This window comes from Parambassis ranga, chromosome 15 (genome assembly GCF_900634625.1).
Source record: "Parambassis ranga chromosome 15, fParRan2.1, whole genome shotgun sequence".
Lineage (NCBI taxonomy): Eukaryota > Metazoa > Chordata > Actinopteri > Ambassidae > Parambassis > Parambassis ranga.
Window position 1 is genome coordinate 14,428,142 of NC_041035.1, and position 25,876 is coordinate 14,454,017.

Sequence of the window (25,876 nt, forward strand, 5' to 3'; positions counted from 1 at the left end):
GTATATTATTTGATTATATAACAAAATTGATCTGAAATAAACTTAATGAGGGAAGGTCATTTTGACACTACCAGCAGTCAGCTAATATTCTTGTAAAATTACCATAGTAATAACAAAATATTATCTTTAAACATCACACTGTACACCAACAATGAGTACAAACTTTAGTGAATAGACAAATATTTAATACTTTTATTTTTGCTTACTTGTAAGGTGGCAAACTGATCGGTCACATTGTAGTGTCACAGCAGTGAATGCATGTGTTTGCATTACCACTCAACAACCAATAGGTGGCACTACTGTACCACAATTCACAGTCAAACATACCTTTCTGTACGGTGTGTCTATATTTCAATGTAAGGCAATATATTACATAAAAACATACTGACAACATATCGGTAATGTTTCCAATACTGTAAGGATTGTTGTATGATGTCACATTAATAGAGGGCATTTCAAATTTTACTGAAATGTCGCAAAACAGTCTCTGTAGTAAAAAAGAATAATGAAATTCACTTTCTACAGTCTCCAAACACCATACATACAGAACCCTGCACATTTTCCAGTCCAGTGGATTGTGTATGAACAATAACATAATAATGCGCAATTTCAAAGTAGGTGGTTAATGAGAGGGCAGCACTTTTTAGAACTAATTTGAGAACAGCAACTACCTCGAACGAACTTTGCAGCATGAGTTATATGGCGATCTGGCCAGGTTAAAGGAGAGTCACCTCCGTGGCACTGAAAACTCAACTTACCTCGATTAATCTCAGTGTGCAGCACACCCATGTTGTGACCTCACATTGGCTTCATATGCCAATTATAATTTACAAAACAATGTCTGACAGAAAAAAAGGCAACAGAAAGAAAGGCTTTTTGTTTGGGGGTTACATAATACAAAAATACTGCAGATCCATTATACACATAGTGATTACAGAAATAGTGCTTAACAAATAATACTTCTCTGTTGTAATTACCACAGAAGAAGGGAGAGTATAGAATGGGGAAGCTTTGGATGAATGCATTGCCAGCTGTAAAGAGGTTCAATTTTCCACATCAGTAGCTACATTGCTGTGGAGGACTAATAGGAAAAGCATTAACCAAGCACATTATAAACAAAACAGCTTGTATTGTAAAATATGATTTATAAAATGATCATAAAAAATGAATATAGGAACACCAACACTAGCACCCTGGCTTCTGGAGTTTCTCCTGAATAAAACAAAGACATTCACATGTTTACTTAAATAGGCTAATAGCAAAGACAGAAAGAGCCGTCCTAGGAATGCCCACAGTAGCACCTAGCTGCATGGTGTTTAAAATATCTATTACTGTTGGATTTTACTGCTTAGAAAATCCAATAAACTTGATTAGATATGTTTTTGTTCAGCGAAATGTAGTATTGCAAGTAATATGTACAGAATATACAACATTAAATAAATATGTTCTACCTACTAATTAAAATATTGAATTAGACTTCTGGTCTAATCCACACCTTTTGGAAGAAGAATGTATGGTCCAGTCATTCTGCAGTCTGAAGTACACAAATCTCTCGTCAAAGAAAAGACTGAGACTTTCATGAATTAACAACCGATGTGTTAAGTTGCACAGTAACTGAAGGAGGAGAAAAAAGAAGGATCAATGTCTGATGCGTTTAGAGGATGAATTCCAGGAACTGTTCATCACCTAACATGTCCAGGGAAAGACAGTTGGTAGATCTGCGGCCATAGAAGGTGGGTTTGGCTTGGCAGTGCAAAAGCGGGTAATAACTGTGCTCGTCAGAGGTCTTTGTGTTTATCGAAGCCTCTGGAAGCCCAAAGGTGTAGCTGTGGGAGGAATCGGGTGGCAGTGTCTTCCCCAGGGGTGCTGGGGGCGGAAACAGACGGACATCATCTAGACTGTGGCTGTGCCGATCCACGCAAACCTGTGCTCTAGACTGCAGCATCTAGAATACAGACAGAGGGTGAAGACAGAAACTATGGAAAAACAACAATAAAATCCAAAGAAGGCAAAAAGAAGGGGAGAACAAAACCATGGGGACCAACCTGTTTCAATACATCCTTGTCACATAATTTACCATCTTTTCCACTGTCTGGCGGACAGCCTATGTTGTCTGTAAGGCAGACATGATTTTACTGGTTTGGAAATAAAACTAGATTGCATACAAAAGTCAGACAAGGAGAGTTCAATTATTCATACCTGGTGAGGGAGCCTCTGAGCAGACTTCTGAACAATCTACCGAAACGCCTTCAAGAAGATCAGCTAACTGAAACATCTCATCTGGATCATCCACAAGAACCTCCTGTGGGCTTCCATCTTTAGTTTTGTTCTCTGAAAAAACAGATGTTGTTAAAATCCAATGCAAGAGTACGATCGACCATAAACAGACATTGACTCTGCTTACAGCTGGTACAAAATCTTAATGTGTTCACTGCACGACAAAGATAAACAGTAAAGTAGAAGCCATGCAACAAATGCGGACTAATGAGGACCTGTTCAGTTAAAACTCATATGCCAGAGAGGCTTATTTAATACTATGACAAAGGTTGATACTTAATATATATATATTTCATCTGATCACAGTTCATATTCCACTCTTTTAGGTGCATTACTACTAAATCTTTAAGACATACTGCTAACTTATTCAAGGACAAGGTGAAGACAGATCAGACTGGTACACCCTTAAGGGTAGGGTAGGAGATTTTGAAAACTCAGATAGAGTCAGCCAGATTTTGAAAGTAAACACACGCCCCTTTCTCTCGGAGCTTACCCCGAAGCCACGCCTCCCAACCACTCTGTGACTTCGGCCATCATGCACGTACCTCTCTGGTGCGTGCAGAGCAGGAAGAGAGTGACAACCAGCCAATACTCCGCGGAGGTGCGCCTCGTAGGATTGGCTGATGTTTTTAGCGTTTTATAGCTTCCACAGATGATTAATATTCTTCGTTTTAATGTGAAACTGCCGGACTAATCGGTTGCTATTGGATTGTAAAGAGAAGTTACACTAATTTAACAAAAAGTGCATCAGAATGAAATCTCCTACCCTACCTTTAATTCGTGACAGAAATCGCAGAGGTAAACACAAGACTAACACAGCGTGCAGCTGCTCTCCCAACACATCAAATTTAAGCATCAGCGAACACTAAAAAAACACATGTACAAGGTTGAAGAATCTTACCTTCCTCTTGCCAACCTTCATCTTCCACTCGGGCCTTACTGCCTGTGTCAAACCCTGATTTACAGGAGCTGCCTTGGCTGGCAGCTGAGCAGAAGCACTTCTCTGCTTGTGGGTGACCTTCTTCTTCCATAGAGGCCATCTCTGCATGAATGCTGTGTTGGCGGGCGTCTGCTTCAATTCCAGAACTGCTGGTGGAGTGTCGGGACAATCCAGGGCTACTTTCACTGCCAGGGGGGTCCAGATCCAGGTCATCACTGATGTATGACTCTCTGTAGCGCTGTTTTTCTAAATGAAAAAAAAAGATATTTAAAAACAAACCTGCTAAAGAGCTGAGGGCAAAATTATGAATAAAAATTCACTTTTGTTGACATGACTGTATGTAAAAACAGTCAAATATATGTATATATATGTGTATATTTGCAACAGATAAGACTGTTTATATTTTCTAAGGTGGATTAGAATTTCCAAGTCTATCAAAAGTCTGATTTTGGTGTACTACAAAGTTTCTTGGTGATTTAACTTCCATGTTCTGCAGAGTACAAACGGCACACAGCCAAACTGTATTTATCAGTGACACTCATCTTATCTGTATATTTACTCCTCCTTCTCCTTACCTTTGCTCTCCTCCAGCTGGCGAAGGTGTTTAAGAGCAGGCTGGAGGCTGAGGTAGAGCTGATGGCTGCTGCTCAGGTGCAGGAGAAGGTGGCGAGAGCGGAACGATGACCCAGTGTAGTAAACCAGCTTCCTGGCTGATGGCAGGCCATCTGGCTGGATCTCAAATTTCTTACCCTGAATGGGACAACATGTTGTACACAGTGTACATGACTAATGTCCATTAAATAATTACAAGGCTTGTTCTTGCTCTTTAATGGGGAATGGTAATGAATAGTGTTCATACCAGGAAAGTAAGACGTCCCACATTTGACCAGGGGAAGTCATACAGCAGCTGCCGCATGTTGTTCACCTCCTATGAATACAAAGCAGACACAATTTTTAAAAGCACAAATTTCTGGATAATTAAACTACTTCAATGTGTTTTTAGGGATCAATAATAAACTGTGTTTTTGGTGCCATCTGGACTAAGGCAAAGGGCTTGTTGAAGTCTCTCATGGTCTGTTGGCTTTTAAAATCAGCCAGTTCTGGAGAGCTAATCCCCACAGATGGCCCCTGATGGACAGATCAAACAACTGACAGGTATGGCAGGCAGCTCCTATCTCCTGATGGACTGCTGTTGGTAGCAATCCCACACATTCCTTAGACATCTAGTCAGACATTTTATAGGAGTACAGACAAAAAGAAAGACTGAGTAAACGCAGCCTCTTTCTTGCGTACGTATGTGCTGACGTACATATGTGGATCAATAATAATAAACAATATACGCACACATGCACGCACCTGATAAACCTGCATTCCTCGCAGGGTCAGGCCGAGCAGCGCTGTTCCTCTCTCCTCCTTTTTGTCCTGAACGAATGAATGATGAGATGTCAGACAGGCATCTGAGCAGCTAAGATAAGATAGCTATTTCACACTCAAGCCCCACTCCTAGCTCACAAGGGAAACACTGAGCTGATGTTAAAAACAAATTTAAAGTGATCACACATTACGCAATGACTGGGCCAGCCATCAAAAAAAAACACACCACTCAGTAGATGAGTGGTTCTGAAATGGGGAGGACAAGTAACTGGAATAGATGGAGGGTTACATAACTGCTTTTCCAACAGAGCTCAAATGAAGCCAGACTAATTGTTTTTGTGTTGGGAACAGTACATTTGTCAAATTGAAGTAATATACACAGATCACAGTAAAACTGATCCAACAGCTTATATAGGTATATAAATCAACTTTTGCAGTACCAGCCTGGGCAATAAAAAATTATTTTCAAACTCCTGGAAACTCCATCTATTCCAGTAGTTTAGATTCTTGGCAATTCAATATTGAAAATGAATATATGACTCATAACCTTTTGCAGTCTGTAAAACCTGACAGGTACATCTTCTAGTTGACATGACTCTCTGATGAACAGAAGGATAGCATCTCGAGTAGACATGCCCCACAGCTCCTGATGTACCTTGGGTCCGTGGCAGAGGAGATAGTCCACTCCCCGTTTAGCTATAATCTATAAAGGGAAGAAAGCATAGATACCAACAATAAAAATGTTGGCTTTTTTTCAAAGTGTAAGTTTTTTTTAATTCCACATGGTGACACCTACCCAGGGAGGGAAGTAATCCTTGGGTTCAAAATAAGGGGTGACCTCCATGCCCTCCCTAGGCAGAGGGTGGTCACCAAAGTCTGTTTGCAAGGCATAACCTGCCAGTTGGAAGTACACCTCCTCCTGCTGACGACATTCAGAACGAAGCACTTGCTCTCGCACATCAGAGTAGTACAGATGTCGTGCCTTTCGTTCACTGGACCCCATACAAAACAAAACAAACAAAAAATAATGTCATGAAGCAAGAAAAAATATACTCCAGCAATAAGATTAATGCATTTGCATAGCAGTACCTACCTAATGAGTCTACCGTTCTCAACGTAGTATTGAACTTTGAGGCAGAGAACTAGAGGCAATGATCTCTTCTGTAATCCCTGTAGAAAGATCATTTTGGTCATGCTAAATGAAAAACCGCAGTATGTAGGCCATTCATCAGTTCCCCCCAATTAACTGATATACAAAAGTTTTAAAAGTGGATCAAAGTCAATAGGGCTGCGTCACCTTTCCTGAATCTTGCTTCCATTCCTTAGGAAAGTACTTGGTCAGTTTCTCCTCCATGTCTAAATATATGTGTTCATTGTCTGGGATGGACAAAGACAATCAGGAAACAAGTAGACAGTTAGTAAGCAAACAAAACAATAATCAAACCAAGCGTAAAATCGGCCCAACAATGGGATTCATTAGGGTAAAAGAAAAAAGCCCTTGTTCTTCAATTTCTGAATGAAGCTACTAGGAAGCCGTGACAACAATGCCAATGTTACTGTGTCTATTTACTGTGGCAGCGCACACAGTGCTGGCAGTGGCAGTATGGTCTCAACATTTAGTTAAACTTTAAAAACACATGTATGGACCATGAATCCCACAATATACAGCTGTTGTTATTATAATATGTAATTACAACCCTGAGTTGCATTTCATTGGTGGGTCAAACAATAAACAGTTTGTAATCAGTGCTGAACATGAGGACATGGCATCTCTGTTGGCCTCCTCCTGTGAGTCACCACAGAGGCATCTTGTATTTTATCCACCTTATCTCTTGTTCAACTTTGTGAAAGCAAATCGTGCACACCAAGCTGTTTCACAACTTCGAAACATCCATCTCCTCTTTCAGGCTGTGCCACTCCCACTCTGACTCACTCCAACTCCCTCACCTCTCATCCTTCATTGAGGCCTTTGATAGAGTTGAGTAAGGCAGCCTGTGTATCATGACAAATCCCCCTACCTCTTTTCCTTTCACTCCCACCCTCCAATTCCCATCATCAGTCTATCCCTCCTCAGTGAAGCAGAGGAATGCAAGGGGGCATTCCAGGCTTAATGAAGTTAATATTGCAGGAATCCAGGCCTAAGTGATCGCTGAACCAACACCACAAAAACAAAAGGCTGCTTGTTCAAGTGGTGAGCCACACAAGATTACTGAGGCATTTCAACGTATTTGTACAACAGGAACGCTCGGAAACGGAGAGTCCAGAACTTTGGTCAGTGGATAAACCGCACAATTATGCAGACTGGGAGGGTAGAATGATTTTTAGTTGTTGTTTTAGTTAACTGGCATTTTGGTGGATAGGGTTTATCCAACATACATAAACAAGCGCCACGTGCGACTGCAGAAAAACCATCATCATAAAACAAGTATTATTCACTTTGTTTTCTACACTACACAACATGTGTGTCTTCCCATAATATTTTCTCCCTTTTCTGAAGAAGTCATTTCAGGTTCAGAGGCTGAGGGGGTCATAAGGGAGTAAACTTACCTCTAACCACTGTGAGGCCAAAAAAGTGCAGCTCTTTGATTCCAAGAAGCTCAGCCACACGATTAAAAACATCCTGCCCTGTAGACTTAAGCTAGAGCAGGTGGAAAGATAGAGAATTCTGCAGTCAATACGCATAATGGTGTATGAATCGACTTAACTCTTAAGAGCACATGTGCAATAATATGAATCACATACCCCGACGGTGATGTCCAGCTGGTCTTTGTTGGGGAGGAGAACACAAATGGTCCTCTCCTGTTTGATTGAGGTGGACATGATGTCTGATTTCTTGTCTGTTGAAAGTGTTCCCTCTGAACTGCTTTTGTGCTTGTTTCCTCTGTCCTTCAGTCTTTAGCTGTTCCAGGGTAGTTCATCCATATTGCATCTAAAAAGATGATGACGTCAGAGTCGAGACCAAAAAAGGCCAGAAAGGCATTTTCCAAAAACTTCAACGTGAAAGATGTGGACAGCAGAAATGAATTGAAGAAGAAATACATCTAGTCATGAAAACAGAAACCTTCCAAGTTATTTGTTTTTACTTCTGTAATCTTCGGTGCTGATATTACATTAGCATTCTGTCAATCCTAATCTCAGACATAAGTACATGGATGTCTCCCATTATCCCACAACCAAGATTAACTCAATAAGGCCTGTCTGTTCTGAGACCACATGTTTCATCATCACAGAGGGATCAACCACACATGAATCTAATGAAGATTTAATAAAGCCTTGAAAAAACAAACAAAAAAAACACTCAAATCTGTCATCAAAGGCCACAAAATTGGATTTTTGAAAAGTAAAGAAATAGTTGGGCAAATTCAACAAGTTTATGAAACTATTATCCTGGAAACAATCAGATAATCCTTGTGTATGTCTAAAGCAACACTACAGCATTATAAACAGCAGTGGCATTATTAGAGGCTGTGCTTAACAAAACAGCACAAACCACCATGTTAGTTGACAGTAAAGTGACCCAACTGCACCTTAAACTCGCCCCACTCTGCTGACTCAAAGCCCCAACTGGTACCAAGCTCATCTGATTAACGTCTAAGAATCAATTAATCAGGTTAATTACTGCTGTGCTCCGACTCTGATCCCCTTAAATCCTGCTGTGGACAATAACCAGAAAACATACGGGGGGCAAAAAAACACAAACTAATGGTCAGTAATAGAACTAGTTAGAGTTGATCAAACTGTGACATATTACAGCACAGTGAGCAGGCAGTGAGCAGTACAACAGGCTTCTCTCTCTGATGAGATATAAGTGTTGCCACTGTATATAAAATGAGATGTGGGAACCAGTAGTTCCCACAAGAATCTTGGCTCATAGAGAGAAACATTTGTCTTACCAAATATCACATAAAGACATGCTCAAACACAGCCCACTGACATCTGGGTGTCAACGCAAGCAGAGATAAAAAAGAAAACCTGAAATTCCAGTAGCATAAAAATCTGATTTATACTCCACAGTCAAAGTAAATTTACATTTAAACTGGCTACAAAACTACAAATCTTAAGAGGTAATATTTAAATAGCTCACCTTATAATGAAAGTGTTGGTAAATATATACTATAAAGTTAACTTCCCATACATACACACAGTAAGCATTATAGCTTGCTCTTTTGTTTACTGAAATATTGGAAGAGGGTGTTGCTACACACTACTTGTGTGTAAAGCCATGAAAACACCAAGAGAGAAGAAATGCCTTGAAGTAGTAAAGACTTTTTCTTTTGTGGGCGTTTTCTTGCTTTTGTATCTGCTTTGACTTTCAAAGCTGTTGTACACAGCTCATTTCAATAAGAAGAAGTGCACTTCCAATGCAATGCAGGGCCAGTTCTCTTTAATAGAGCTTGAATCATAGACGTTACCATACTACATCATAACATGCCTGAAGCACTGGCAGGGGAAACCTAACTATAATCTCACTCATTGGCTACACCAGTCTTCACAACAGTCTGCTACCAAAACAACCTCACCATGAGTCCATCTTCAGTTGAGTGACGTCTTCAGACATCCCTCATGTTGCTGACCACGGTGAAACCTGGCATCACATGAGAGCAGCCATCTGTATGCTTTAATTCCCTTCCAAGACTGTTATAATCCCTGCTTGTGAGCACGCTGCTGGCTGGTGGAAAAACAACATCCCTTCTGCAGCTTGCAAGCTCACTGCCTCACTGCACATTTAACCATAGGTGGAGGAACATTTTATATATATATATATATATATATACATATATGAGAAAACACAGAAACACTCATCATCCCAGTTTACACCAATAAAGACCAGCGTCAGAACCTTGACATATTGTTTTAACAAACTTCAACTACTAAATTGTTAGAGACGAGACAGGTGCATCCAACTTTTATCTGTTCTCTTAACGTTTCTCACGCTGTAAGCTAACAGTCGCTAGTTCTGTCAAAGTTTGTGTGTAACGTTTACCCTGACTTAAGTACACACTCTTTTACCAGCGAAACAACAAATAAATAGAAGAAAACTCAGGTTTTATGAAGTTTTTTTTTCAAAATCTTCACTTAAAAATGCGCCAACAGTTACAACTTTAACAGTGCAACAAGTGCATCACTGACTGCCACATCATTTAACACCTTAGAAACAAAGCAGTATTACTTACTGTCACAGTAAAAGAGGTCCAGTTTTTCTGTCGCTGGTGTTCTTCAAAGCTTAATTAAACACATTCCTCCTCTGCTTTATTTATTAAAATAGAATCTTGACAGAAGCGGGGACAGGACGCACAGTTCATCACCCTCCCTTTTGCGTGTTGTTGCAGGACTCTGCTTCAACCCCCCTGATGCCCAAACGATGGGACCGTACCATTTTACAGGACTCTGAGGGGGGTTATTTTTGTAACTTACCTAATATCGGAGATATTTATAATAATTCTACATCGAATTCTGCTTTTATTGAATTTTATAGTGTTTATAAAAATAAATAAACGCCGTTTTTTATTCATATAGAAATCCTAATATGACGGTATTTAAACCAAACAATCCAGATATCCCTATTTTGGTCTGTACAGATCCGCGTGCTAATTAGAGGTCCAAGCAGAAGTTTGAAATCTTTGTTATTGATGAGTAAATGCAGGTTTTCCTGTAAAACTGGAGACCTTTAAATAGCCTGTAGGAGAACTGAATTCAGGGAATTTCCAATAAAACGCTCCTTTTCACACGGTGCGAAACTTAACATGGGTCGTCACTGTTTCAGTGACCTCGTTGAGTCCACACAGGGTTTTTATGGGTGAAGGGGCTGAATAGCTCATTAAATTGAGGGCGCATACTGAGAGTCTGCTTGAAATGTTGCTGCTGATAAATAAAAAAATAATGTATATAGTGTTTTTTTGCATAAGAAAGATTTTTGTCTGCATTTCATCCTATGGCATAAGAAAAATTAACTACTGCAGATGAGTACCTTCCTCCAAAACCTGTCAGTAAAATTGTAAAATACACATTAGTCAGCAGGGCTCCAGTCCCAAATTAAAGACACCAAGTGCTGTTGTAGTACTTTCAGTGATGAAAATTATCAATAGTATAACACTGCAAAAATATAAACCTCCTGGCTGTCCTGCATCTGCTGAAGGTCTTTTAAATTAATCTTTTATGCTACTTCCCGTGAAGACACTGCCATCTGCTGGGTGATGTGATTCATTGCAAAAACACATCCAACAATTAAATGAGAATTATCATTGAAAACAGACCAAAAATCTTAAAATTCAGATTTAAGAGTGTCTTCAAATCCTGAGTAATCACAAGAAGGTAGCCACATGACACATTTCATAATGTGCATATTTAATGATAGAGTATGATGATATATAAACAACTGAGAAACATTTCTTAATTCCAGCCAATACTTTCCAGGTTAAACATAAATAATCACCCAAATACTTTCACTAAAACAAGTTCATTTTACCAACATGTGCTTCTGCTGAACCCTGATCATTGCTTAAAACCCCTATAATAAAATGTCTTTATGTTGTAGGCAAAGCTTTCCTCTCCCAACACCAGGCTGGGTAAATGTGCAGAATGCTGCAATGGCAAGGAACAGCATACAGTATTAAGACCAAAGCCAAGGCTGCAAAGTCTGAGCAACAATCCTTTTTCAAATGCAGTCTTTGCCTTTAAAAATGATGGAAAATTGTTGATAAAAAAGTAACTTGTACAAATGACCATTTTCAGTACAAAAGCTTGTAAAATGTAGTTGTGGTGCAAATCAATGCAGTGTCTCTTTAAAATTGGTGGAACAACATTTGCAACGGTAAGGACAGTATGTGCAGACTTGACTTGGGCCAGCTCCCCATTATACAGCCATTTCATTATTGTAGCAGCTACATTTCCAGTTCAGCATCTAAAATCAACTTAATAACTTGGGAGTAAAATAACACATAAATAACACTGAAACTATAGCATATCATAATGGGGAAGTAACACAAAAAACAATGTTTTAAAAAAATGGTAGTAGAAAAATAAAAATGGTGAAACACCATATCCACCGTGATTCCAATATAAACATGAAAAGAAACATATTTTGCTCATATGTATATGAAAATTTGTTATATGTGTTTAAATCAAGAGTTAGTCTAGATGCCATGATCAAAAATACCATTTAGTTGCAGTGAGGTATTAGCCACATTCCGTTCTTGTCTGGCCAAGTCTTTGATTCTACCGCAGCTCTATTGAAAGAACTTGAGGCCTGCAACGAGGAAGAACTTCTCCAGGAAGATCTCAGAATCAAGGACAGCAATGTGGGCAGCCCGGCCGATAAGAGAGTTGGCTGTGTTGGGCAGGGCGTGAATGACATCATATCGCACTAGATTACAGTCTTTGTTCTGTAGAACTGGCAGCAGCAGGTTCTCAATCATCTCAGCATACACAGGACCTAGTATGGACAAGATTGAAACATGCTGAATTTCATGTTTTCTGATGTGTACAATTGAAGTTACATTGTTTTTGTAACAAATCAAAAGGATAGAGAGAGCTGAGAAGAAATTAAAGAGGAAAAACACAAGAAAGAATGTCAACTGACTGTGGAAACTACTACAAAGCCCTTAGGATAGAGCTTGTTCTGCTTACTTTCTCTTCTCCAATTTAGATGCTGAGCAACACCCACTCATGACATCTTGTCCTGAACAGTCATTACATCCAGGACCTTGCTTCAACTCACCTGTTTGTTTGTCCTTTAATGCAGTTTTGCACATTTCTATTCGAGCAGAATGATAGGGGACATAGCGATCCTGCAGTGACCCCACCAGCACCACATTCTTGAAAAACTGCAAACCTTAAAAAGAAGATTAACATAAAGGTTATACGACTAATTTATTATTTCAAATACATAGGATAAGATGACTTAAATACAGGAACCTAACCGGATTTCTTGCTGAGCTTATAGAGGAAAGTTTGTCGAGGATCAGAGTGATCACGGCATGTCAGCTGCAAGAGGGACCCAGACTTCTTCCACTTCTGCATGAACCAAAGCCCTTGGAACAAAGTTCATTCGTTAGTAAACATAATCACTGTAGCAGAGTGGACAGAAAGATGGAAAACAATCACAATTAAAAAAAATGCAGCTGAATGTTTTGATGTTCACCTGTGTTGACCAGAGCTGAGCTGTTGTACAGTGTGCCCAGATGAGGGCCGGACAGGGAAAGGAAAGTGTGCAGCCTGCTCAGGTAACACTTAAACCTGGGTCTGGTCAGCACTGAGCGAACGATCAGGTTTCCTAAAGAATGACCCACAAAGCTGCAAGTAAAAAAACACAGGGATTAGATATAAATGATAAATAAGCTCAAGTATTCAGAATTTTTCCTAAAAATGTTGCATTACCCCACTAACAATACACACAAGAAGAGAAACATTGGTAAACGTATCCCATGCAAAAAAACATGAGCTATTTTTCCATGTAATTTATATTCTGAATAACATTTAGATGAGAACATTACCTTATTTTTGACACTGTGAGGTTGTATATCTGAATATATTGGACTATTTCATCCAGCAGTCGGTCTGTCATTGACTCAAAGTCAGCAAAGGTATCATTCTGTAGGTTTAAAAAGAGTTATGATCATAAGGAACAGACTCAATTACCATTATCAGACTATTTACTGGCACAGTTTCATCTACCTGATTCCTCTCAGACATTAAGAAGTCTATACGAGCACCAGGAAGGCCAAGCTCCAGGTAGGTCTTTACAAGTCTTAGGTCAGCACTGTTACCTACAGGGAAAACAGGGAGTTGAAATGCATAAATGGATGTCTGAGTACAAGGCAAACGAATTGTGTAGTTTGATGGAATTGTTTCTTACCGTCCAGGCCATGGACACAGACTATAAGATGAATGCCTTCTTCACAGCTTTCGTCTTCCTCCAAGCTGAAATAGGGAACAGTGGATGCTAGCTCAGGCACCTCACTGTATAAGAAACCTGGGAGCTTTAGCTGCTTCATTTCTTCTTTGGCCTTAATGAACCTGCAGAATTGTAATGATATATATTGATAAATATTCATTTGTAATGTGCGAAACATGGCAGATGTATGTGTTAAGTGAGATTTAAGAAATATTTTGAAAGATGACTCACGCTTTCATCTGTAGTGTGGGTGCACATTCATACCACTGCAGGTTGGAAGAAAAGGAGACAGAGGCTGAAGGAGGCCTTCCCAAGCTGTAGCCAACACTACTAGAGGCTAGGTTGGAGCAGATAGGAGCTATTGATGAATCCTTTGTTTCATGGCGGTGGCCAATGCCAAGATGTTCAAACAGCAGACTTGTTTCTTGAGCTGCAGCATCTCCAACCCCAACTGGCTCATCATCAGCAATGCCGTTCACAAAAGCATAGCCATCGCCTTCCTCATAGTAACCATTCTCAATCATCTCATGCTCTGTCTCATCCTCATCCTCCTCTGCTTGTGGTCCTGTCTGAATTCCCAGTGTGATAGCAGATGTTTCTACCGGGCTGATCTCAGACACATCTGTGCTTGAGCGTGACCCAAAGTAGTTTTCTACCATCCCACGTTTTACCAGGTCAGTGCTACTAGTGGCTGAGTTACTGGAGGGGCAGGCTGTATGGGGTTCACTACGTGATTCCTTTATGGTTCCAGTGCTAGCTGCTTCCTCTACTCCAAAGTCAGAAATACCTATTAATTTTGAGTCTGTTTCAAAGTCAAAGACAGGTTTTTTGAGTTCTCCTGCTGTAGTGTCAGGATTGCAGACTCCATCAGATATTTTAATGTCATCCCCAGAGAAGACTACACTCTGCTCTTGCACCAAGACGCTGGACTTTCTGACACGAACGTCTGCTCCAGCGGAGGCCCTGGAAGAGCCCTCGCCCTCATCATCTGAGGGTAAGGAGTTGATGGATGTGAGAGAGGACTGGACACCACTGACAGCACTGGTACTCTCTGGGAACAGAATATCTCCAGTCCCACTGGGCTTTTGCACTGTGCCTTGCTGAAGAGGTCGTGGTGCAGGACTTTGGAGGCCCCTCTCAGGCTGTGAGGCAGCAAGGCCTGGTTCAACAACACCTAGCCCGGCACAGGCCTGTGGACCAATTACGAGTTGCGTGGCAAAGGAGCTGGGCTCACTTTCAATACCAGAATCTGAGAGGCGAGAAGATGCACATGGAGCTCCTGCATCTGGCAGCCTGACAGAATCACCCTTCACCTGTACTGAGACCAAACTGGACTGGCCACGCTGCACTGCCTCTTTAGCTTGGCGTTCAAACACGGATTCTACTATAGACTGTTGTGAGTCACAAATGTCTTTCGGGGTGACCTCCAGAACATTACTCTTGAGTAAACCATCAGTCTGACTTGGTAGGGGGACTGTTACTTTATCTCCTTGGTGTAGGTCCTTGTGACTTGGTCTTACCTCAGACATTTTCAACCCGGATGACCACTGTGACAGCTTTGGGCCACTGTGGTCAACCTGCTCATGTTTATGAATTGGTTGGCTACATGTAGCAATAGCCCCAGTACCTGCCTGGGGATTATTTGTTGTGTCCAAGGGGGTAGGAGCTTTGGAAAATGGTTTAGGACAAGGAGCAGTTCTATTGTCGTCCACAACAGAATTGTCAACACGGCTTCCAAAATGTGCCGATGTAGCACCACAGTCAAAAACAGAACTAGCATTAGTCCTGAAAGAACTACTTGAGTCTCCCTGTAAGGTATCCCGTTCCTCGTCTTGGATAAAGGGAGCTTCCCCTTCTTTGTACTTTGTGCTGGGGTCACCATAAGGGACTTTGAGGTTTTTGTAGCCCACTAAAACAACAGAGTCCTTAGAGCCTTGTCTAATCAATTTCTTAGAGTTCTCGGTCTTTGAATTTTTCTTCAGTTTGACTGACTTGCCTTTGGACTTAGGTGGTGGGTCAAAGTTGTCAGGCCAGGTATTATCCATAGGAGTACCTTGTGACTCAGGTATGGGGCTAGCTGATGCACTGTAGTCCCTGGAGTTGGACTTTTCAGTTTTACTGGATACTGAGCCAGCCCTTGCATTATGTATACCCAGCCAAGGACCATCACGATCTTTAGGATGAAACACAGTAGAAGACCAAAAAATCTGGTTAAAAAGATGTTTAGTCAGTTAGCATGTACAGCTATAAACAATACTGACCTTCAGTGATAGAATCCAGGTATCTATCCTCAAAAATGATTGGCAAGGAGCTCACATCACCATCTAGGTCGGCACATTCCACCGGTAGTGGAGGCAAAGATAAGAAGTAACTGGAGCTTTTGATAGCATTAGTCATCTGCTGGTGACTGTGAGCACTGGTAGAAGAGCAGAGGAGTAAATTTAAACAAAATGTGGGAAAGACAAAACAAACTTGGGCTATCACATCTGACAAGAAGTACTAGCCCAGACCTGCTAACAACAATTTCACAACCATAAAGCATGCCAGTACAACATACTGTAGCTCCTGATATGCCAGCGCAGACTGTCTTGGATGTTCGAGGCAAAAGAAAGCCTCCGCAAACCGTCTTACCTGAAATATATACACATACATAGTCAATATTTAGTGAAGGGTATTTTTGTTTCAGAATCCTGCTGATACGTTTTCAGAACAAACACAGATAATCTAGTCAAAGGTGTGAAGGATAACAAAGTGGGACTCACTCTGAGTGTGTGGTGTTCCATAGCGAGTAAGGCAGCAACATGTTCCTGCAAAGACACCACCTCTAGGAACTGTCCCCAAAGAGCCATGAGCAGAGAGCAGAGCTGAGCCAGGTTCATGTTTACTAGTTCAGCCAGCTCATCAGGAGTCTCAGCTTTTTGCTAAAAAAGTATAAAAAGACACAAGGCAACCATCAACAGGGGGCTCGTGTGAGCATATATCAGCATAAAGAACAATGTCAACAGTAAAAAGAGGACTAAGCACAGTAAAGTGGGTAAATTCTTGTGAAATATATATTGTGACATTTGTCACTTGATCCTTCATAGCAAACATTTTAAGCTTGTATTTTGTCATTGTTTTACTTTCAGAGACAATGTCTGTGCCATTCTACCAAATGTGACGCAACATCTAAGCTGCCAGGCTCAAATATTTGCTAGCAGCTCAGATGATTCAATGGCTTCTCTTTTCCATAATCTGCTGACACACCTTGAGTCACCTGGTATAACAAATAAATGTTACTGACTCCACTTAGGAGTTCTGTAAGTACAATTTGCTGATGTGCTGAACTCATCTTTGCCTATAAATATTGTGGTTATTTGGCCTCTGAAAGAAGTTTATCAAAAAAGAAACAAACAGCAGCAGGTCTTACCTTGACTTGTTCACATAACTCAGCTAGACGGGCCTCTAAGTCAAGTTGTTCTGAGGAGGCAGACAGAGTTAATAGGATCAAAATCAATATACCGGTATCCTACAAACATTTTTCAAGGACCAGTAATACACAGTGGATAAGGTGTGTTGACACCACAGTTGTTAGAAAGTTTATACCACCAGAGAAGACCAACAAACTCTAGAAAATGGAAAGAAAGATGTATACAGCAGTGAAATGAATACATGAGAAGAGTGTAAGTATACAGTCTTTGAGGCCATAGAGAGGTGTGGTGCTTTCTAAGAGAAGGAATCTAAAGTGAGAAAGAAAAAGGAGAGAAAGGCAGGTTGACTTGAGGTACTGGAAATGGTTGGGACATACCTATGTAGACGTGCCTTTGACTTCGGGGATAGGGTCTTCTGAGTACTCTCTCATATAGGACTTGCATGCTGGGCTTGGCTAGTAAGATTGCACATATATAGGCATATTTAACCTTTTTATTATTTAGTTGTCTAATATGGGTTAATATCTTTCCACTTGCGTGGATTAAGTTTGGTGAGTCAAAGGAACAACAGAGAGTTGTGCTTGGGGGTTTTGAATTAGTTTTTCTGTTGGTTAATATACTTATTTAATGAATGCATTAATGTTTTTGTAAGCATAATGAACTACAATCAGTCAACTATGGTTAGATCCCTATAACAAATGTTTAAGTTGCAGTTTTTCATGTCTGTTTAAAAGGGCAGGATATTGTTTATATGCAGGGATCAGGTGAAATGATATGAGATCACAACAAACTGATATGCAACAAATACAGATGCTGAAAACCAAAAAAAACAATAAAAATCCATTGAAAGCAAACAGTGTGCAAAAATAAAGATACAGGTATACTTATTAAGTCTGGAATTTAGGACAAAACTTCTTAATGACCAATTTTTATCCCACACTTCTGCCCCGAGGTGATGTAAAGCTATAATGCATAATACCTAGTTCCATTCGATGGGAGGAGGGCAGGTCCTTGGTAATAGAGGTGAAGTATCCAAAAAGGCCCTGGTAGGCTACTAAGAGGTTGGAACAAAGGCTATTGTGAAGGCTGAAGGCATGCTGCAGGCAGTGGTCTGACACCAGGAATGTCCTGCCCTGAGGGATCAAAAAAGACACAAAAAGAAGCTATAGATAATTCAATTCTATAAAAAAACCTTGTACAAATACGGAGTATAAAGCTTTAGCCCATTTTCAGTTCAGATGATTCATATGATGTGTTCTGCACTCAAGCTAGACAATGAGTAGTCACAAAAACTGTGTGCAGTGTGTGCCTCTTTACTCTGGTAACAGTAACATCTACAGTGCTATGAATCATATCAGATTAAACTGCCAGCTACTTCTACACATTTATTTTGTGTACAATATCTAAATGTGCATGGTTCTTTGCAATTTCAGTACAAATCCCTGTGGTGAAATGAAATGTGGTAGATGAGTTGCAATTCCCAACGTGCATGTTAGTGATACATCAAGAAGAGATGAGGAGAATTGCCTCAGTTCTGCCTGGATGATTCTGGTAGATTTACATTACAGCAACTCAGGCAAAGCTCTGGTTGGCCAGGCAAATTGCTCCAGGCTAAAAAGTCCACTCGTTTGATAGTTTCTTCTTCTACTCTATTTATCAACAAGCATGCTTCAAAATGCAATGGATGTAACACACCACTATGCCTGATGTGAAGAACTGTCAAATAAGACTCCAGAGTTATGTCCATGTAATAATCAAAGCATGATTTAGTAGCAGGCACCAACAGCCTAAGTGTCTAATTTAGCCCACCCTAGTGGAAAAACAGAGGCTTCAAAAGTTGTTCACTTACATCTGGTGAGACTTGCTTGACATAACTGCTGCCGAACACCACATTCTCCAGAGGTGGGATGACAGAATCTTTGCTCTGTGCTGGGGCATTGCGGTTAAGCCATGTAGTTTTCACAGGTCGAGGAAAACTAGATAAACAGATATTTCAAAACAGTTTGATCTACTTTGTATTCAATTCAATATAAGTTTTGCTTTTCTTTAACTTTAATGTTCAATTTTGCGTGTGTGCTTCAAATAATAAATGACGACAAATCATGAAAGAGCTCTACTGTGCTTAGAAATACAGAGCAAAAAACATCCTCGTCTGACCTGATAAGGGGCTGATGTAGTGCCACAAGAGAGGCATGGATGACCACAGAGATGACAGACAGGTGGAAGTAGTCAAACATAACATTAACATGTTGGTGGATGCCTCGATGAAGGCTAAAGTGCAAACGTAGTGTGCGACCGCTGATATTCTGTAGAGAGCCCGGATCATCTGGCCTGTGGAAATGATATAATGAAAGACTCTAGTAAATGCCTTGTTTGCATAAGAGATGCAAATGTCACATTTACAAAAAAAACAACACCGTACGTGCAGTTAAAATATTGCCATCACCTACGTGTAATCACCATCTGTGAAATATAAATCCAAGAGGAGCTGAAAGTCCATGTCGTTGAGGGACTCTTCTACCTGAGGATAACAAAAATCGTGGGACCAGTTTTAAAACAAGTAAGTGAAAGCATGGGACAGCTCTGGCTGGTCTGCGAATTCTGTAATTTACCTATCAGGATCTGTTTGTATTGGATGCTACATATCAACGCTAATAAGCCAGCTACTTTCTTAAGACCTTTGTCTTTATTTTTCCAATATGCCCTATGGACACACTGCTGTCAAAAACATGGGAATTATCAACTAAATAAAATGCAAAATGGCACAAAGAAGGAGCTTCAGCTGAGATATTAACATTGACAACTTTGTGTTAGTGAAACAGAAAGATGCAGGATTAGCATCTTGCATCTGAGTTTCCAAATTGTGTTCTCTTTTCTGGCTGCAATGTTTTTTTGTACAGTTCAGACACAAAAAGTTTCATAATCCACAAAACCTCATGTTTCATAACTTACCTTCTTCTCATCTAGCAGCATCATCACCTTGAAGACAAGGACATCGTTGACCACAACCTCTTCATTCTTATACAAGATTTGGAAAGTTTTGCTGCAAATGACATCATCTTGGACTATTGCAGGAAATGCCAGATCTGAACCTAAACAAAAACCATTATAAATAAGTGTGTTAGTAAATGATTGGGTGATTGTGCCTAAACTGTTTAATTGAGAATAGTACAACACATAAAATAATACTGCAGTCAAGGTCATAGATATGGAGAATAAAATATTTAAGCATTAGGACTGTGCTCTCTTGATTAACCTGTTTATTCATGAAACAAAGAATTGAGTGTTTTGTGTGAAGTGAACAGTACAGGTTCCCTAATGGGCTGAGACACATGCACAAAGCCTTAGAGAAACAGTGAGAACAAGGAGTGGCCTTATGGAGTAAACCAGTGCCCTCAATCTGTACAAACAAAACAACTAAACCAAATCTACAATTGCATTGTTCATGGAAACAACATTCATTTCTGAGAGTTCAAACAAACATACAGGTTACCTTGTTCTTTGGCACCTGCATTAATCCTCTGCCAATTAGCCAAGGAGCAGTTTACATTTATGTCTGGCCCAGCAGATTTTAATTACGGTAAAACAGTACTTATGACTATACTGATGTGGAGACTCTTAACATAGAAACAGTAGTCCCCAGTCTTTCTAAAAAGAGGGTGGACTCGCTTAGACATTTGTATACAAGTTTAACATAATGGCAAAAAAATCATGTTTCAGAATATGATGGACAAATGGAGGAAAACTCAAAATGCAATGCCTCATGGCAATTTTTGGTGCACTAGCAGACAAATTAGTGGTGTGTAGTGTACAGATGAGTGAAACATTACCATCATATGTTTTATGGAAATGTGAAGTGGAAAGAGACAGGGCTGAGGGTTGACCATCTTGGTCCATACTACTACACACTACATTCCAACTACACAAACAGTTGTACGAATGTAATTGTAGATAAACAACCTCATGTGAACAACAAAGTGCATTAGGAAACATTATTGGACACATCTTGAAAAATCAATGTTTACCTCCTGGGTGAAGTAGACTGGTTTCAACTTTATGTGGGATGCGTGGTGGCACCTTAAGGCTGGCACGCATCTGGTAGAACCTGTAAATTATACCAATAGTTTAAGAACACAACACAGGCAGTAAAAACTACCACCACTGCCCTGGTTCATAGCATTATTAGAAGCCCTGTAAAAAGGTACAAACCACAAAGGTTAGCTACAAGTGCCTCTCAATGTAAAAGGACACTACACCTTTCATAAATGAGTCATGAGCACTGTCTTTTGCAGTCACTCATGTAGTAAACCTGAGCTCTTTAAGCCCTGATGAGTCAGGTGCATTGAGCGGGAGTTTTATCTATGCACAGTGATGCACAGTGAGGTATTATACAGCGCAGTGGTGAAAACAGAATTTTCTACATGTTAAATACCACAGCTGTTAGACTGCAAACAGTCGGCGCTCTCTTCTTTCCCTCTGAATTTCAATGAAACATGCTGACTGTCTACAAAAATTTGATGTGTGCATTAACACTAACTAATAACATGGCAGGGAAGCATAGGATACATTAAACAAAGTGCCACAACCACAGGGGGTTAATCGTTAATATTATATAAGCCTACTGCATTGCTACCATAACTACATCCACATATAAGAATAAGCCATCATCTTCATATTGAAAAAATAAGATGACATTTACATAAAAAGGTATATTAAAACACTGCTTTACATATTCAAAGTTGTTTGCACAAAGAGCATCCCTGAGGGCTCTGATAATCTACACAAGATTGCCAACTCAGACTGGTTGGGAAACTCATCACTGTCTACAGAATAAAAGTCAAATCTTAATCTGATGCAATTTTATTCCTATGGCACCATTATGTTTCCCAGCTTACCCTCTTTGGAACAGGTCCACATTGTAGAATTTATGGAGCTCCACAGAAAACTCCACTGTGGCCTGGACTTCAGTCATCTTGGTCTCTACAGGCAGAGGTGCCTAACATCATCTGGGATACACCTATAGGCCTGCAGACAAAATAAGTCAAGTCTGTTATTCCAGCTTCAGAGCTCAATAACTTCTAACGGAAACAACTTTCTGTATTATTCCTCTGCACTTGATTAAAATATGGTATTTCCCCTGGGGCAAGTAAAAGCTGTAAAACATTCCCCCAAGTTACCAAGTTATTAAAGCATAAGGTCTACATTTGGCAAAAGACTTATCGTGTCTTCTGGGCCTAACACCCTAATGCCCAGACAACTATAGCAATGGCATGACAGTGTGAGGGAGAATACTATTAATAAAATTGCAAAAAATAGGCCTGAAATACAATCCCACTGATTGGTAGTGTAAGAAATAAACACGGACATTCATTTAGCTACAACATTTTGAGCTTCTGATTTATTTATACCCAAGTGAAGAAAAGCTCATATAGTTATATTTGGCTGTAGCAGAGGCAAAATAAAACCGGCAAAAACAATTATACAGACGCTGTCTAAATTAGTCATGAATGAAATGAATAAATCATCCATTGAGAAACAACATGACATTGTGTTCATGCCAGTATAAGCCAACAGGACACAAAAAGGCCACCATGAGTTCGACCTGGCTGACACAGATGCCTGATTCAGAGTAAAGAGTGACAAATCTCAATTTGCCTTCAGTCCTAGAAGGAGTGGCATTTGAATGCTGTCCGTTAAAAACAAATTGGTCACAACAGAGAAGATACACAAGGACGACAGTGGATGAAGTGTAAAGGCTGGTGTGTATGAAACATTCCATTTCCATTTGCAACCTTAAGCCTCAAAATACAGTTAACAAACATAGATAATCATATTAAACACCAGCTTTTGACGAATCTGTAAGACCTGTGTTTGTCTTCCTGGCTGACAGCTTCTACCACACATATGTCTATATGTTTACACAAGAAAGTCTATACACAAGTGTCAATACAATAGAACCGTTTACACCTGGATAATGTTACAAATTGTACTGGTAATATTGAGTTTAGGGGTCGTATGAGCAACTGGTTTATCTGGTTTAGTGTGTCTCAAGTCTTTTGTCACTGTATGTCACACTTCTGACAAAACATAAAAGCTATTCATGGAAATCATAAGGTAAAGTGAGGCGTCGGCTGCCTGGAATGCTGATATATAATTGCCCAAAACGTTTATTCAAACATTACAATAAATCAAAAACTGTCATCCTAAAAAACCTATACATACATATACAGCTTATCCGAGCTAAAAGCCGGGGCTTGCTAATAAGGAAATGGTAACTGGCTCTTAAGACAATTCAAGTCACCTATTTACCTCGGGAAAAGTAAGTCTTGTGAAAATAGAGCAGGCCTTAACAGGCGTCGGCAGAAGATTTGTCAAGAACTAAAACCAAAAACTTAACCAGAACAGCGTCAAAACATCTGTTTAATGTATAACTTAATTATAATATTTGAGGTGAAGATTTCAAGCTGGTGGGCAGAATCTCTGCAAGGGTAAAGGGTATCCTTTCGCTTACAGGTGGGAAGCTACCGAAACAACATTTTTCTAAGGGCCCACTAAAGGTCAGAGACCATTTGACAAAGCCATAAATGAGCAGGGCCACAAAACAAGTCTCATTAATAGCCATTTGGCGGACGGTAACTGTTAGCGTAACGTTAGCCACCCACCGAACAGTTGTCACCGGGTAACATTAGCCGCACAGTCAAGCTAACGCTACTCACCATTGCGTTGGCAAGCTAACGTTAGCTGGCTAACCAACGTTAGCTCCAAATTCAGCCGTCTCGTCGTTCTTTCACTATGAGGTGCTGACAGAAGAGATCGCTCAGCCGATTGTTTTACTTCCTAATCTCGCTTCCTTTATAGAAGACAGGTCCTTAAAACTGTGCATAGATTTGACAAGCCACGTAGCTGTCTCACTGAGCACTGTTCGCTAAGCATCCAGCTAACTAACTGTGCTCAATCTGAGCTGACAGCAGGCTGCTGTACGCTTATGAACATTCAACTGCGCGTTGCTGCACATACCAGAGGCGCAGCTGACGCCATCCAAAATTACAACGCGTCAATGGGACAGTGAAAAAAATAATAACTATCCCACAACATGGATATAATAATATCATAATATTTACGTTATAAACTAAAATAATATAGTAATAATAATGATAGAATAATATTGGTGTCTGTCTCTGACATGCTTGTCTGTATTTTTTTTGCAATACTGTAAGTAGGCTTTACAAAATCAACCAAAAAAAGAGAGAACCTCAGAGCTGTTGTGCAACAACCTGTATGGTTGTGCAGCAACCATTATTTTACTTAGCAGTGCTGCTACAGGCCAAGCAGTTTAATTATCATAAACAGGGAGGAAATATGTAGCTGGGGTGTTCATTCATAATCAGCCCAGTTTCTTGGCAAATGCATTCCTTGGTATATCTTTGCCTGACAGAACAAACCCTGGTTTAAATGTTGTTTCCAGCATCCCTTGAAGTCTGAATACCATGCAACCATAGAGATGACAGAGAATGTAGTGGACCTCTGTAGTGGACCTCAAGAATGCTGGGAAAATGAAACCCGTGGTTTAACTGTATCTTTTTCAGAGCTATATTTACATTTTGACTTGTGTTACACATCGCATATATGATAGAGCTTCAAATGGACACAGTATTGTAAAGATGTGCTTTGGGCCTGGGTTAAATCCTAGGTTGGGGTAGGAGAACTCTGGCAGAATGCAAAGTTGACATTGTTGACTGTTGACTCACCCCCTCCTCCCCCAAATGAATGACAACAGTCAAGCCTATAAGAGGTCTCTCTCTGGGACTTGAAGTTTCAGTTGTTGATGCCAAGAGATCAGTCCAGCAGCAGGTGTATTTTTTTCTTTCAGTTTTCAGATCAAGCAATAAAATGAGTGGAGTCAAAAGGTAAGTCATTTACTTAGTAATGACTATGTGAGTAATGAGACATGTAATTTATGGCAGTACAGTCGTTCAGTTTTAATTATGCAGTGACAGTAATTTGTTTCTTACTCAGAGTGATGTCAGTGAGGTTAAGAGTTTCTTCTTCCACTTCTGATTACATTCCAGAAATATCCTCCTGTACTCACTGTGCTGCTGCTATGTGATCCCACAGTATCTTTGCACAGGACTCCATTCTCAGAGTAAGTAATCCTCAGCACTGCAAGGTGTTATTGCTGAGATAACAATGACTAAAGACCAACCAAATAATGCCGACCTCAACAACCACAACACACACTTCAGTCTTGGAGTAACAAAATTAGCAGCGCAGCGCATTGCTGAAACCATGAGTCATGTTCGGTTAGCAGTGTCTACACATTAATTAATCATGTTCCTAGTTGAGCAGTTTCCCTGTGCAGTTTCTCAGTATTGTCTTTATTCTTTTATGTATGTGCATGATGCTACTTTTTGAACTATGGTGCACATATTATTATCATTTCTTTTCCATGAGGTGTTTACAGGCTTTTGTCTTACCTCTGTACACATTGTGTTCTTATCTATATTGTCTATATTTTTATGACATTTCTCCTGTATGTGGCTCTGTGTACCAACAACAGGTCAGGGTGTCCAGCTGTGTGGGCATGTATAAAGATTTAACATGGCATGAAATGATAACATGGATTATTGCATCAGCATCAGTCAGAGCAAATATGTAATACAATACAACAGAAAAAGGAAACTCTCTTGTCTGGGAACTGTTCATTAAGACTTGATAAAGACCTAACTTCCTCTCCAGATGTGCAAAGTGGGCAAATCCACAGCCTACGTGTTAAAGAGGAAGCCACAAACAGACAGAGATAGTCTAATATTTATTCAAGGCCGTGGTGCAGCTTTTCAAACACTGAGCTTTTATTCCCTCCCTACAGGACATACACACACACACATACACATACCATCCACTAAGACATTTCTTTCTTTCTCCACCTTGCAGCTGTGAGGTTTTCACCTCAAGTTAGTATTCATATAGAGCAGCAGTCTGTGT

General features: G+C 40.1%; 2 protein-coding genes across 5 annotated transcripts; both read right to left on the reverse strand.

The window, feature by feature from the left end:
* Positions 1-668: 668 nt before the first annotated feature.
* On the reverse strand, positions 669-9,899 carry LOC114447672 (FERM domain-containing protein 6). 2 transcript variants are annotated; one of them, XM_028424062.1, is made up of 14 exons: positions 9,766-9,899; positions 7,334-7,520; positions 7,139-7,229; positions 5,889-5,968; positions 5,685-5,761; positions 5,388-5,583; positions 5,139-5,294; positions 4,574-4,639; positions 4,077-4,145; positions 3,793-3,967; positions 3,179-3,463; positions 2,200-2,331; positions 2,046-2,113; positions 669-1,945 (listed from the first exon to the last, which is right to left on the reverse strand). In XM_028424062.1, the coding sequence occupies exons 2-14, from the start codon at positions 7,409-7,411 to the stop codon at positions 1,655-1,657; spliced, it is 1,764 nt and encodes a 587-aa protein (XP_028279863.1). In that variant the 5' UTR covers positions 7,412-7,520; positions 9,766-9,899; the 3' UTR covers positions 669-1,654. The 2 variants fall into 2 exon arrangements, with proteins under 2 accessions (XP_028279863.1, XP_028279864.1); XM_028424063.1 differs by lacking the exon at positions 9,766-9,899 and adding an exon at positions 9,112-9,218.
* A 1,014-nt stretch (positions 9,900-10,913) lies between these two features.
* Positions 10,914-23,885, reverse strand: fam135a (family with sequence similarity 135 member A). 3 transcript variants are annotated; one of them, XM_028423206.1, is made up of 21 exons: positions 23,611-23,885; positions 21,790-21,919; positions 20,920-20,999; positions 19,847-19,986; positions 19,345-19,415; positions 19,052-19,225; positions 18,744-18,870; positions 17,874-18,027; positions 17,272-17,349; positions 16,894-16,943; positions 16,247-16,405; positions 16,042-16,115; positions 15,746-15,900; positions 13,716-15,657; positions 13,446-13,606; positions 13,265-13,356; positions 13,084-13,181; positions 12,732-12,883; positions 12,511-12,621; positions 12,309-12,422; positions 10,914-12,023 (listed from the first exon to the last, which is right to left on the reverse strand). In XM_028423206.1, exons 2-21 carry the CDS (start codon positions 21,864-21,866, stop codon positions 11,818-11,820), a joined length of 4,215 nt encoding a protein of 1,404 aa, XP_028279007.1. In that variant the 5' UTR covers positions 21,867-21,919; positions 23,611-23,885; the 3' UTR covers positions 10,914-11,817. The 3 variants fall into 3 exon arrangements, with proteins under 3 accessions (XP_028279007.1, XP_028279008.1, XP_028279009.1); XM_028423207.1 differs by lacking the exon at positions 17,272-17,349; XM_028423208.1 differs by lacking the exons at positions 20,920-20,999; positions 21,790-21,919; positions 23,611-23,885 and having other exon boundaries at positions 19,341-19,415; positions 19,847-19,924.
* Between the last annotated feature and the right edge of the window lie 1,991 nt (positions 23,886-25,876).